Source organism: Cornus florida, unplaced genomic scaffold (assembly GCF_030987335.1).
Source record: "Cornus florida cultivar Cherokee Brave unplaced genomic scaffold, ASM3098733v1 CherokeeBrave_3.0.0_Hap2_Chr11, whole genome shotgun sequence".
In the NCBI taxonomy this organism is placed as follows: Eukaryota; Viridiplantae; Streptophyta; class Magnoliopsida; order Cornales; family Cornaceae; genus Cornus; species Cornus florida.
This window is the reverse complement of record NW_026775581.1, coordinates 76,954,619-76,969,216: the sequence shown is the minus strand read 5'-3', so window position 1 is coordinate 76,969,216 and position 14,598 is coordinate 76,954,619. Positions and strand designations below refer to the sequence as shown.

General features: G+C 35.5%; 2 protein-coding genes and 1 pseudogene across 2 annotated transcripts; 2 read left to right on the top strand and 1 right to left on the bottom strand.

Annotated features, from left to right (window-relative positions):
* Positions 1 to 1,653: 1,653 nt before the first annotated feature.
* LOC132281329 (uncharacterized) lies at positions 1,654 to 2,418 on the bottom strand. Its single transcript, XM_059783044.1, has one exon. The coding sequence runs from the start codon at positions 2,416 to 2,418 to the stop codon at positions 1,654 to 1,656; it is 765 nt and encodes a 254-aa protein (XP_059639027.1).
* A 2,660-nt stretch (positions 2,419 to 5,078) lies between these two features.
* On the top strand, positions 5,079 to 5,845 carry LOC132286850 (chaperone protein ClpC4, chloroplastic-like). The gene has a single exon (XM_059789254.1). It carries the CDS (start codon positions 5,098 to 5,100, stop codon positions 5,749 to 5,751), a length of 654 nt encoding a protein of 217 aa, XP_059645237.1. The 5' UTR covers positions 5,079 to 5,097; the 3' UTR covers positions 5,752 to 5,845.
* A 4,336-nt stretch (positions 5,846 to 10,181) lies between these two features.
* Positions 10,182 to 13,825, top strand: LOC132281328 (chaperone protein ClpB4, mitochondrial-like; annotated as a pseudogene).
* Positions 13,826 to 14,598: the final 773 nt, after the last annotated feature.

The following is a 14,598-nucleotide window of genomic DNA, read 5'->3' as shown; positions in this document are numbered from 1 at the left end:
CCTGTTAGGTCTAGGTACTCATGCCCATCTTTGGGTGCGTTTTTACATGTTGCCTTCTATTCAGGTTGAGACTCCTTTGTAGTCAAGTGATTGTCCCTTAGTGTGGATATATATGTATTTATGGACTAAGTAGATATTGTGAGATATCTAGGATGTATCTGCGTATCGGGACACTATATGGATTACAGTTAGATTAGAACTTGTTCGTGGGCCTGACCCACTCTTATATTCTTTTCAGGTACGAGACGGTTCCAGCCTTAGAGCTTGATCGTGCTTGTCAGAGACAGTCACTCATTCATCTGTTTACGTAGGACTTCTCTTTATGATTTTATTTCCAGTTTTTTAGTTCAGTTGGGATTTGGTTTTGGGGTCCACTAAATGGATTCCCGAGTTGTACACTTGGAAGTTTTGAAGAATTGGATTATGATTACCATTTTGAGGATTTTATATTTAATAATTCTTATCAGCATATTTATTTAATATTTAATTCTTAAATCTTTTATATTCTGTGTTCGTTTATATATTAATTGTTTGATATTCACTCGTGTTTGGGCTTGGGCCTGATCAACCTATGTCTTGGATTCGAGGGGTATCACAATTGGTATCAGAGTATTCTAGGTTCAAGTGTCTCTAGGATGTTTCGTTTTAAAACTTCTGCGTAACTTTTTCTCTTGATTAGAGCTTAAGTTTAGGATTCATTGTATTCCTATACGGTCCATTTAAATCGTACTGATGTCTGTCTTTCTATGTTAATAGCATGGTTAACGCTAGAAGAGGACAGAACATAAACAGTCGATAGAGGAGAATGTCACGTAGGCAGTAAGAATGCCTGCGGCGTCAGCAAATGGAGGAAGAACAACAAATGCCTGGGTTTCAGGATGATGATGGTTAGTTTCAGAAAGAGCAGGAAGAGGTTCAGCAGGCTCAGGATCAGGTCAGAGATCCAGAGTATCCTTCTCATATCAACAATCTCATTGCTCGGGCTATAGAAGCAGGGGTAACAGCTGCACTTCGGAATCAGCCAGAGGTTCAGTATGTACCGATACCAGCACTAGTTTTCAAGTTGATACTTGGGAAAAGGTTAGGAGTTCTTTTACAAAGGGGAGCCCACCTGAGTTTTCAGGCTCCATCGATGCGAAAGCAGCTCACCAGTGGAAACAGGACATCGAGTGACATCTTCGCTTGGTTCATTGTATGGAGGTTCAGAAGCAGATGCTTGCTACTTTCAAGCTAGTTGGGGATGCATTACAGTGGTAGAAGTCAGTTACCACTGCAGATGAGAGAATATTATTGACTTATGATTAGTTCAGTGCACGTTTTGATGATAAGTACTTTCCTTATGCAGTCAGGGCAGCTATGAAGACTGAGTTTCCAATTTTCTCGCTTGGCTAAGCTTATCACATTAGTTGATGTGATTGGAGGGAATGGATTGGTATCCACCTTCATGGTGTCTGAAGTTTTCCCTGGGAATTTTAAAGTACCTTCATTAATAGCTTTCTGCAATACACCTCGTAGAACAGTACAATTATTAGTAGCATGGTTCCAGGAGTTATAATACTTATAATACTCTTTTCCTTTCAAGTCACTTGCCGATGGAATCTTATGCCCCTTAGGTAAATATATCATTTTATCGGTCATCAAGTGATCAAAGATTTAATCTATTTTTGATAAATCAAAAGAATAGATTTTCCCGGTATCGGTAGCTTCTTTCCTTACTGCTGATGTTGATGTTGCATTGCCCCCCGTGGTCGGCTTAGGTTTGATCAATGCCTCACAGATATATGGCTTCTTGATATTGACCTCAGCAACGTCAACTTCTAATTCATCACCAACTTCTACCGAGAACACCTCATAATTAGGGTCTTTGTAGTAAGTACCCTTAGAGGAATTCTTCTTTTCTTTCTCTTTTTTAAGTATCTCCTCATACCAAGTGGTTTTGTCTGCTAAATCGAAGAGATCTTGGAATTCAACCCTATCAAACCTTTTGCGATGTTCAATATCTAAACCATTTAATGCCAACTTGATATATTCTGGTTCTGGCAAACTTACTCGACATTTGAGTTTAGCTTTCCTGAACCTGGCCACAAAAGTTTCAACCGATTCGTTCAGTAATTGAGATAATCGAGATATATCTGCTAGCGTAGCTTCTGTCTCTGTTCGGTAGAACTGAGTATGGAAAGCTTCTTCCATTTCATCCCATGTCTGAATAGAATTGGCTGGTAAATTATTATACCATTTAAATGCCGCCACAGTGAGCGAGCTAGAAAATAACCTCATCCTCAACCAAGGATTGGGACCTACTTCACCACATTGTGCTGTGAACCTTGCAATGTGCTGCACCGTAAAAAAGATCTTTTCACCACTGTATAGAAAAATTGGGATACCGATAATTTCTGGGTAATTCATGGCCATCGACATGATCAGTATAAGGCTTCTTGTATACTGGCCAAGGATGTCCGCGTCCCTGTGTTACCTTGGCTTGAATTAGGGCTAAAATTTAAGCCCTATCGATCCCCGCAATTTGGCCTCGAGGGTCATTTGGGTGAAGCGAAACAAATGGGTTAACCCATTCTCGTTGTGGATTTGCAATTACTTGCCCCCCGGTAGCCGCCGGTGGTATTATTGGGTTCCTCTTCCTTGGTTCTGATTGTCCCTTTCTTGCTGATTTCTTAAAGGAAGAATCGGCTGCATCGGTGGACGTTACACATTTTGATTCTGTTGGTGATTTACTGGCGGCTGATATATCGGCATAGTAGTTATTGTTAGCGGATCTGATAATATCGGTGGATTACCAATCGGCATGCCGAGAGTTTGGTTCAACACATTACCGATTGTGATGCCGAGTGTTGGATTTGGCATCATGCTAATTGGCATGCCGAGAGTTGGATTTGGTAGCATAAATCCTGTAATCGTTAATCTTGGTTCTTCAGGAATAATCACTTTTGATGAAGAAATATGTTGAACCAATGACTCATGGATATTTGAAGCTTCGGCTTGATCAGTTCGGCTTTGAACAACTGATAGTTGATTTGATACTGAATCTACCTTCAGACCCATCCCATCTATGCGAGCTCCCAAACGGGCCTCCTGGCTTTCCATTCCTGCTGAATGGCTTCAAGCATTTGTATAATTAGAACATCCGATGGGAAGGACGTTCCTGCTATATGGGATCCGGCTTGGCCAATTAACTGGACTTCCTCTTCCTCGTTTGTATTCGTATTCTTTGAATTCTTCTTAAGAGGCATCTTTTTTATAAATAAATTATTCACCCAGTGGGGTCCCACCGGGTGTGCCAAAAATATTGACGCTAAAATCTGCTCCTTAGATCGGATTCAAAATTGATGTAAAACGGGAGTGCTAGAACCAATTATATGGTTCAAGTGTAAATTATCAACTTCAGTCCCTTTGAGTAGGTTGACTTTCAGACGATGTGAGGAAATAAATGAACAATAAAACTCCTCTTTGAGTTCAAGAATTGCCTTAATTAAAAGAACTTTTATAATAAATAATTTATAGTAATGTTTTAAGAATAGAAAGGGGAGAGAAATAGATATAGAAAGAAATATAGAGAGAGATTAAGAAAGAGAAAGATAAAACGAGATATTGAGAGAGAGAGATAGAGAAAAAATAGCAATGATGCTATTCTGGGAAAGGCTTGAGAAAACAAACAAATAAATATAATGATTCTGAGGGTGCTGTACCTCAATTTCAACATACCTCTTTGTTTATTTATTGAATAAACCGTTAACAAAATCTTACACATAAGCATTCTAGTTACACCCAAACTCTATCAACTAACTAACTACTGTTTTCAAATAAAAAAAAACTTAATCCTCTAGATAAACATAAATATGCAATTAAATAAATACTTCCTATGTACTTGTTACTTTCAGTTATCCAACTCTATCTATTGTGTCTTCAAACACAATCCATGCAGACCCAATTCTGTTGGAAAATTGCAACATCGTTATCCCTCTTGTGGTTCAGGCCCATAATCCAATTATTCAACCCAATTTAAATACCATGCGTCTTCAGCCCATTCTTTTCTTGCAAACCTTTACCACATCACTATACTTCAAGTCCAATTTTAGTGTAAGCCTAATTACCAAAATAGGTGTCAACAGAAAGTTGTGGAGAGAGCAATATGAGTGGTTTGAGTTGTAGCAGAAGAAGGTTGAAGTCTATTTGTTCTTGTTTCATGTTTCCGCTTTTATTTCATGTGACTTAGGTCCACACAACTCACATTAAACTACCTTCAGAATTTGTAATTTGATAGATTTATGAATAATAATAATAATAATATTCCTTGAGTCGGTATGGAGGCACGAACAAGTGACTTTAGGCCTTCCTTAATAATATATTATCAATGTTTGCATTCGACTTTACCATTTTACTCATGAGTGTGGGGACAAGATATACGAGGTTGAATACCAATAGCTAATAATAGCTTCATAAATGGTTGATATTCTCCTCCCAAATCAATTTTCATAGTCTGCCTCCAAACATATTTTCAATGCTTTTCTTAAAATGCATCAAAACTCATAATGCATCAGATTTTTTTAGTAATGGAATAAAACCAAGTAAATTTGTTGAGATTGTTAATAAACTCACATAATAATAATATGAGTAACGATTAAGACATCACTTGAACAGACCCGATACTAGAAAATATGAGATCCAAGCGACGAAACCACAACTGATGAATTTTGTCTAATTGACACTGTGACAAAAACTATGACTGTTTGAAGTAATTATACCATAAAAGAATGATTTCGAATAAAGGTGGTGTGTGTGAGAGTGTGAACCCACGACATAACATCATGCGGTGGCCTATTCATATAAATCCTAGTAAGTGTTTGATATCCCTTAATTAAGAGGATATATTATTACTCATATTTCTTAATAAAAATCTTACAGAATTGCAGGTATGATTTGTTGTTCCTAAATCACATAATATTTGGCCCTTTTGAAGCATCTCATTTTTTTTTTCATATTTATATATATATATATATATCACAAAACCCTATGAAACTCTTTCATCCTGTTGCCAAAACCCTTCATACACACACACACACACATTTATATATTTTGTTCACAATGATGGTGTCCGGTCTCATAAAGCACCCCATAATCCATCGGACACATGGTGTCTCTCCGTTCAGTATGTACCAGGCAAAATTTGAATACAAAAACCCCAGAGTTGTTGTTACATGGCGTTCAAGCATGCCAAATTTTCTCATCCTGCCATTAATCTGCGGCAGACCTTCTCAAAATCATCATACCCTCTCCGTCAATTTCGTTTGCCGGCGCGTAATTCATCTGATGGTAAGCAATGAATTCTTGTACTTGGCATTGCTAATACAATTGAAGGTTTTTATTTTTATTTTTATTTTTAATATTTATTTATTAAGTTCAGTTGTTAATTTTGTGCAATGTGTAGATGATGAAGATAGTGAGTTACTCAAATATGGTACTGACTTGACAAAGCTTGCTAAGAAAGGTGAGCTCGATCCGGTTATTGGCAGAGAGAGTCAAATTCAGCGTTGCCTGCAGATATTATGCAGGAGAACGAAAAATAACCCTGTTCTTGTTGGTTCTGCTGGGGTTGGGAAAACTGCAATTGCTGAAGGGTATGCACCTTTCTTACTCTTATCAATGTATTTATTATTATTATTTTTTTTCTTGTTAAAGATTTTGAATTCCGAGTTCACAAAGGTTAGGAAGTTTGCCCTTCTCTGCACCATTGATTAACGAACCACATTGGTTAATGACCCTTTTAAATTATAACGATTTACCAAAACGTTTATTAGTGCCTTTCCATTTGAGAAATAGTGTATTCTGTATATACTACACCTAGACAATTTATTCATTTATTTTTTTACAGAATTTGGTGGCTTAATTTGCATGTTTGGAATCCCCTTGCCTCTCAAAAATATATATATATATATATATATATATATATATATATATATCAATAAATACATCTAGTACGAAATTCTACGAATTATGGGAGGACCAAAACTAGCTTAAGCAATAAACCTTCTTTTGTATAATGCCATCACTCTGCCTTCGCATTCTTGGTGTCACTTTTTTCTCTAATGATAGAAAACTTGGTTTTGTGCCATCATTCTGCTTCTGCAAGCTTCATGTATTCTTCAAGATTTTTCTCTGACATGTGTTGTCTTAAGCCTAAAAAGGTGAGGATGGCTGCTTTGGGTAGTTACTGCTCACCACAAAATCTTTTGTCCCAATCTTGAGAATTTAATGTAAATTTTAGGACTTGTTGTAGATGACACTCTTAATCTAGACCAAGTGAGGGAAATGGATTAGCTAGAGAACTCACTAGACCAATGACCAATCTGTTGATATATTTTGGAAAATCCTGCAAATTATTATTTTAAGTAGATTTCCTATTATTATTCAAAATTATGTGATTTTTCTATTTTGATTCAAACTTTTGAGTTACTTTGCAGGATAGCTCAGCGATTGTGAGTGGGGATGTTCCCGAACCTCTATTGAATAAAAAGGTTGTTGCTTTTCTATACTTATTCTAGTTCTCTTTTTAGTTGAAAGCTTTTTACTTATTTTATTCAGACCTGTTAAAGACATTTTGTTGGGACATGATTCTTTGTTGTCTGGTACTGATATATATGTTAGTTCCTATTTTTCATGTAGTGGCTCAAATTTGTCTTTCTTGAACGACACCATCTAATGAGAGCTTTCCTTTCTCAATTTATTGCTCCCATGGAACCTTGAGTAGATTTTCATGTGGTAGTTTAATGGCATGTATGACCAAACAAATATAGGAACTTTGTAAAACTCCATCACGATATTTTAAGATCTAGCAAAAGGTTTAAGTTTGATAAAATTATAATATGGCTAAGAAAATTAAAGAAATCACAAATATCTGAACTAATAAAATGTGGGTTTTTTTGCATGTTACTCTAAACTAGCTTCTTTAAAGGTAGATAATGAATACACACACACACACACACACACACACATATATATATATATTTAGGATGAGCAAATGTTTGATAAAATAATAAGAGATTGAAGAGAAATAAAAAATGCAACAGCACAAGGATATACGTGGTTCGGCTACTATGGCCTACATCCACAGCACACAAAGTCCAAAGGGCTACATCACTTTATTATATTTCTCTTTGTTTTTTGTGTACAATGACCATCTTTTTTTTTTTTTTTTTTTTTTATAGGTGAAAGAATATAAGTGATAAATGTGGAAAACACATTGATGGAGGATTCCTAAAATCAATTCCGTAAATAACTCCTATCAATATTCTATCAAGGCTTAATCACTCCTATCAATATATTCTCCCAACAGTTTCAATTGCAAGTATTGATTGCTGTCAACAATTTTCAACTAAGTATACTAAAGCTATAAGAAGCATTTTTATAATATTTAGTCAGAATATTTTATAATGTTTCCCATCCTTGTAATAATTGTTTGCATTTTTTCTTGTACTTTGCAGGTGGTCTCATTGAATGTATTTTCACTAGTAGCTGGAGCTTCATATGTTGGCATGTTGGAGGAAAGAATGGAAGATATTCTGAAGGAAGTTACTGATTCAAAAGGGAAGATACTTATATTCATTGATGAGATACACACTATGATTGGTGCAGGTGTGTATTCAACATAGATTCATCTAATAGAAGTTATAGCAGTTGTTTTTTCTTCTTTAATTCAGGTTGCTAGAAGGGAAGATTTGAGAAAATATTTTGAATTAACCAAATCAAAAGTACTTACATATTACAAACAATATTTAAGTCTTACCCTGTCACTTTACTTCTCCATTCCAAAAATGCAATCCTTTCATTAGTAACTGAACTTATGACTAGGTTTCGACTTTTGGATCCTGTAATGACTCGCCTTGGACCAGTGTGAACCGATCCCCGTTAACAAAAAGTCTTTTCATGAATACTTGTACTTAGATAATGATAATTGTTTACCTTTGGGGGGAATGAATAAGATTGCTATTTTTAGTGATTCGTTACTTCCCCTCAAAGTGGCTGAGGCGATTATACTCAAAGTTGTTTATGGGGGTCCTCATCCCCTCTAAGTAGTCCATTTTTACTATTTCTGATTATCAATACAATGGTGTTGTTGGAGTTAATAATTTTATATATGATTTTGTTAGTTTGTGGCTGGAAGATTTTGTTACATGAAGAGTTGGAGGGATAACATAGTTGAGTTTTCATAAGGGATGAAGAAATTAACAGAGTGAATGTTGGAGGAGACTTTTGAGCAACAACAAAAAATGCTAAATATTTTGTAAAAACTATTTTTGCCAGATTTACCAGTATTTTTTTACTGTTTTTCTAGAATTGCTTTTGGAAAGCGCTTAAGTGGATCTCAACGAAAAGAACCCAACATTGACACTTTGCAATGATCAGCATATTTACAAGGTTCAATTGACAATCATGTTGGTGGCTGTTCATTCTTTTTGCTACATAACATAAATTCAATAAATCATATTTTAAAATTTGTAGAAAATGAAAGCTGGAGTTGAATAAAGAATCTGTCACAGTTATGCATCCACTTTCAGAAACATAGCTAGCAAATAAGATTTTTTTTTTCTTGACCACGGTATTGTGAATTGCATCAACTTTTCTTTCAACCTTTTTTTTTTTTTAAACAGCAGGAGGGTGGGTGTGTGGGGAGGGTTTGGTGGAGGACTTAATAAATTTTGTTGGGAGTTCTTGGTATTTACTGAATATGTGAGGTAACTTACAGGAAGCCATGGCCCCCTTGCTGCTAGCTTCTAACTATGAGTTATGTTGGTGAAAATACCACATGCTAGGAACCATCCTCCCACTGAAATTAAACATTTTCACTCCCATCTTCCATTCCCCCAATCCCACAAAAATGTATATATATATATATATATTGATATAAGTTTTTATAGTTTTGAATGACTTGTATCTGTTCTGGTCTTGAACTTGCTTTACCCTTTCTTCTTATTGCTCTAAATACATTATGTTCACAACTTCTTCCATTATTAATAAGTTCCATTTAGCTAAAAGTTTCTCATTATGAATTGTTAGAATTCTCACATTTCTAATGAATTAGTCTGGTCAAGAAGAAAAATCAATTTTACGAAGAATTGTTACACTAGTCATAAAAGAGGAAGTCAACAATGCATCTAGATCAATTGAAGCAAGAAATGTCACAAAAACAGTTCACGGGATACCCAGTGTTTTCCCTAGCTACGCAATATTTTTTCACTTAACTTTGATGTAAAGGTTTATTTTTCATAATTTCATTTTTATTTTGGGTATCTAATGTGAAATGAATTTTGAATAAGGAATAAATTAAGATTCTGCCTGGGACCTTACCAAGAGTACTGATATTGACCCCCTTTCTCATGACAAACTCTTCTTTCATTAACTAATCTAATTGTTGGGTCTTGTTTGTGGTATTGAGAAAAATAAATTTCTTTATTGGTCCAGTCTGAAGCATATTCTTTGCTATATAATGTTATATAATGTTATATATATATATGTGTGTGTATATATATATATATATATATTTCAAACGAACTGTTTGAAACTTGTTGATTCTAACAACTGATTTCCAGTTCATATGAAACTATGAACTCTTAAATTCACAGAAGAAGGTCTCCAACTTATAAATGGGCATGACCTAAAAACTCGAAAGAAAGAAGGGGAAGTGTTATGATGAAATGAGATGCTACGTGGACAAGAAGAAAAGGGATTAATTTGGACAAAAGAAATGAAATGGCTTACACAAATCTTTTTTTTCAGTAACCTCATATCTGTCTAGCAAAACTGAAATATCTTCCATAAATCTTTTCTTTACTGAAGTTTCGAAGTGTTAGGAAATTGATTGCATCTAGTTTTGACAATTAAGAAGAAGAATTGAATCTTTTGTAGTTTTATGGATGGATAAGAAGGCCACTATAGACCCATTTTTGGTTCTGTCTATGTGGGGAGCTGGGAGGAAAGATTGGACACAAACCTAACTTTTGGTATTTTTTGCTCAATGTGGCTTATTATGTAGTCAAACCTCTATTATCATGCTTTTCAGTATGAACTTTCACTATTTCACCGAGTAATCACTTTGTGTTCTATGTATTGATAAATCTAGTCCTCGCTACATTGTAGGTTCTTACGAGGGATGTGACTTGGATGTTGCAAACATGTTGAAACCAGCACTTGGCCGAGGTAAGCTTCAAGTCATAGGAGCAACCACCTTGGGAGAGTACAGAAAGTATATAGAAAAGGACCCTGCTCTTGAGCGTAGATTCCAGCAAGTGTTCTGTGATCAGCCATCTGTACAAGACACAATCTCCATTCTTCAGGGATTGCGCAAGCGCTTTGAGTTGCATCATGATGTTGAAATATCAGAAAAGGCCCTAGAAAAGGCTGCAGTACTTGCAGACCGGTATATTATGGACCGTTTTTTGCCTGATAAAGGTAGCTGATGGTTGAATAATTTCACATATATATACAAGTGTGTGTGTGTGTTTATTTGGCATGAGAAGACTTAAAGCATGTAATCTTCATTTATGCTTGTAAACTAACTTCTAGTAATTATTTCACGTTCTCTATTGTTGTTCCTATTTAATACTCTTTTTGCAAATATGTGACTTAACTTCACGAAGTTTAGTTGCACTAGATTTATTTATGGGATGAAAAAGTCCCTTATATATAATCATATGAACACTTACAATAATAATTTGGACACTAACCTCATTCTGCTAAATCTTTGTCTCCGATTTTTCAGCCATTGATCTTGTTGATGAAGCTGCTGCAAAGCTGAAAATGGTGACCACTACAAAGTCTGAGGCTCTGGATGCAATAGATGAAGCTTTGTTGAATATAGGGATGAAAAAACCATCTTCGGAAGATGACAATAATAATGTTTCCAAAGAAATATTAGACAAGTCGGAAAATGGTATAAGTCTATTTAGACAGAGATGGGAAGAACTAAAGAAAAAATGGCTGCGTGAGGAGGCTCTATGACTAAAATTCGTTCAACTAAACAGGAGGTAATTTTTCCTTTGGCGTAGAGTCTCCAAAGCTAATTAAACTCGCATTTCTTTCTTCCCGTCCCTGACACATATTTTTAAAAATCATTTGATAGATTGCTAGGGTTAACAAAGAGGAAAAAACCCTGAAGGATGCTGCTACGTCTCTTCAGAAGCAGCTGGAAGAGGCTGAGAAGAACCTTGCAAACTTACAAAAGTCCGGAAGCGGTTTGATCTCCAAAGAAGTATCTGACCATAATATTCAAGAGATTATAGCTGAATGGACTGGTATACCATTATCAAACATTTCAAAGTCAGACATGGAGAAGTTAGTCATTATAGAGGAGGTTCTCCATCAAAGGGTAATTGGTCAAGAAGTTGCCGTTAAATCAATTTCTGATGCTATTCGACGTTCTAGGGCTGGAGTTTCTGACCCGAATAGGCCAATAGCGAGCTTCATGTTCATGGGCCCTACTGGTGTTGGTAAGACTGAGCTAGCTAATGCATTAGCTGGTTACCTCTTTGTCACGGAAAAAGCTCTGGTGAGAATTGACATGAGTGAGTACATGGAAAGGGCTTCAGTATCCCGCTTGATTGGTGCATCTCCTGGTCTTGTTGGTCCTCAAGAGGGACAGCTTACTGAAGCAGTTCTTCGAAGACCTTATTCTGTTATTCTATTTGATGAGATTGAGACAGCACATCCTGATGTGCTCAATATCTTATTACAGCTTTTGGGCGATGGTATGGTAACTGATTCAAGTGGTAGGACCGTCAACTTTAAAAATTGTATGGTGATAATGACATCGAATATTGGGTCCCATGATATCCTAAGAATTTTTGAAAATAGCAAGGACAGCAAGGAATCAATCTATGATACAATGAAAGGGCAAACTACGGGGTTGGCTAGAGAATATTTTAGCCCAGAGTTCATGAATCGTGTTGATTAGTTTATTGTTTTCCAGCCTCTGAACTCAGATGAAATTGGTAGAATTGCTGAGATACAGGTAACTTCTCTTCTCTAGTATTTATCATTTTCACTCATTTTAGTCCATTTATGTTACTGTAAACCTTCATTACATGTTCCTCTAATTAAACTGCTTTGAAGCATTAATCTCCTTGAGTTAGAGTGGAGTCTTTTAAGGTATAACTGAAATTGGGAAATAATAAGATCTCTTGATGCCTTCTGTCAAAGTGTTCACAGTGGTACCCTTTATCACTAATGATAATAATATTCCACTTGATTTGATATATCTTTTCTGATGCTTAAGGAGAGTTGAGCCTCAAAAGTATAGCTCGAGATGCCAACATTACTGGACCTACTAGGCTGGCGGTACTCGTATTGGTATATGACATTGTTATTGTTTCTTCAATGATGAACTAGTACTGTCCTGCCACCAAAACTCTATCTCGTGTTATGTCCTCCTTATGTTCTCCTATGGGAGGTTGAGTGTTCAAGTCCCCTAAAAGAGGGGAGGGGGGGAATGAAATCTACTGTCTTTAGGTTTGGTTAAAGTAGCATTGAACTGATTCTATTTTTGCACACGTCTTGGTTATCTAAGGATGTTCTAAAACCAATTAATAATTCAGATCAGCTCACCACTACATGATCAAAATCCATTTAAGTCCAAGTTGATCAATGTTTAAAGCCGCCGGTGTTGGTCAGATGCATGAGCCAAAAAAAATAAAAAACAAACAAAAGCACTTCGTTTTTTGAGTTTTTAAGGTTTTTCGTTTTTCAAATTTATTACAAAATTCATAGAATCAGATTAAGGTTTGTTCAAGTTGATCCCGTTGTCAAAGTTTTAATTAAGAATTAAATAGAACTACAGCATATCATTCTGTTTTTGTGAGACATTACCAAAGTGGCGCCATCATCCGCTTCGTACTACTATATGGTTTTGGTATAAATGCTGCTGACTTGAACATCACAAGGAAGTTTAAGCTTCTGGTCTCTTCGAATTGTTTTCCCTTAATTACTTCCCACTTGTACCTACCAACCAAAAGTTCAACTGTTCCTGCATGAACTTAATAATAATTTTTTCCCCCTTAGTTCCTCTCCATGTGCGCCTATAAACCGAAAGGTCACTGGTAGATATATAACTAAAAATTTAATTATTTTTTTATATTTGATATTGAATTTTAATACGTTTTATTTCAGATGAACTGCTTGAAGGATAGACTCAAAGAAAAGAAAATTGATCTCCAATACACAAAGGAAGCTGTTGATATTATAGCAAAACTGGGATTTGACCGAAACTTCGGAGCCAGGCCACTGAAAAGGGTGATGCAACAGGTGGTTGAGAATGAAATTGCAATGAGGGTCTTTAGAGGCGATTTTAAGGAAGAAGACTCGATTCTTATTGATGCTGACATGTCTGCATTAGACAATGACCTTCCTCTCAACAACAGATTGCTTATCAAGAAATTGGATATTGAAATGGTGGGAACGTGTGCTGAAACTTAATCTGATGAGATGTTTCAAGTGTTTGTTTTTAAATGCTATATTATTTAGGTTCCTCCCTTAATTGAGGGTTTCAAGTAACTTTGGCTCCATTGTTGCGTGTGGTTGGAATAGTTTCATTAGAGCACAATACAACATGTATAGTGTCACTACATTTGACTTTGATTTTGATGCAAGATTGCCTTCCTGGGAAAATCTACAGAGCAAGTAGTAACTTTTTATTTTTTTTTTATTTTTTTATCAATATTTCTTCAGCATCTGACAGATTGGATCTGTAACTTGTGAAGCATATGATACAAACACGATAGGTGGCTTGTTTATATAATTCATAGTATTTTACTTGAAGCTTTAAAATTTCTTCAACTTGAGCAGACGAATAAATTATGGCTTTAGTGCCAACAATCATGCTAATGAGTCCCAGTCTAGCAAATCAAATTACTGAAACATTCCTATAAGAGATCTCTCATGAGTTATTATCTCTAACATGCCCCTCAAATTCTTAGTCATAATATCAGTAATTTGATCTTGGGAAGGAATAAATCGAACATCAAGATCCTTTTCGGGCTACTTATTTGGAATTTGCAGTTAAAAAGGTCGCACTAACCTAGGTTAGATTGAGGAGCGACAACGAAGGAATAAATAGACTTTAAATAACTTAAAATTTGCTTAATAATGGTCCAATGAACATTAGTATGATTGTGCATGAGAATTGTAGAATATGATAATTAAAGATGATGTGTCAATTTATTATTGGTACACATCAGTAGATGCTAATGTTTTAAAACTATTATAAATTATTTTTTATTCATTTCCATATTCATGGTAGCCAGTAGGTCTTCATAAGGAAGGCTACATTAGTAAAGACCATTTTTCTTTTGTTTAAACTTAGCATCTAGGACTTCCATTAGGGTTTTTGGTGATAAAAAATTAAAGTTCATTTCTATAATACCAAGAATGTTACTTTTAGAATGGGTAAATCATCGTCAAACTGATTAAGGAGGCGGTTGCACTCAAAGTTGATTGTTGGAGGTCTGGCCCCTCAGTGCAGTCTAAAAATATTGAACAAGAAGAAATAGAGTGACTTGGACCCAAAAAATTGAAGTCGCTTATACATTTTTTTTGTCA

What these genes read in the sequence shown, in the direction of transcription:
- LOC132281329 (XM_059783044.1), bottom strand. Translation starts at nt 2,418, where the DNA reads ATGTCGATGGCCATGAATTACCCAGAAATTATCGGTATCCCAATTTTT.
- LOC132286850 (XM_059789254.1), top strand. Translation starts at nt 5,098, where the DNA reads ATGATGGTGTCCGGTCTCATAAAGCACCCCATAATCCATCGGACACAT.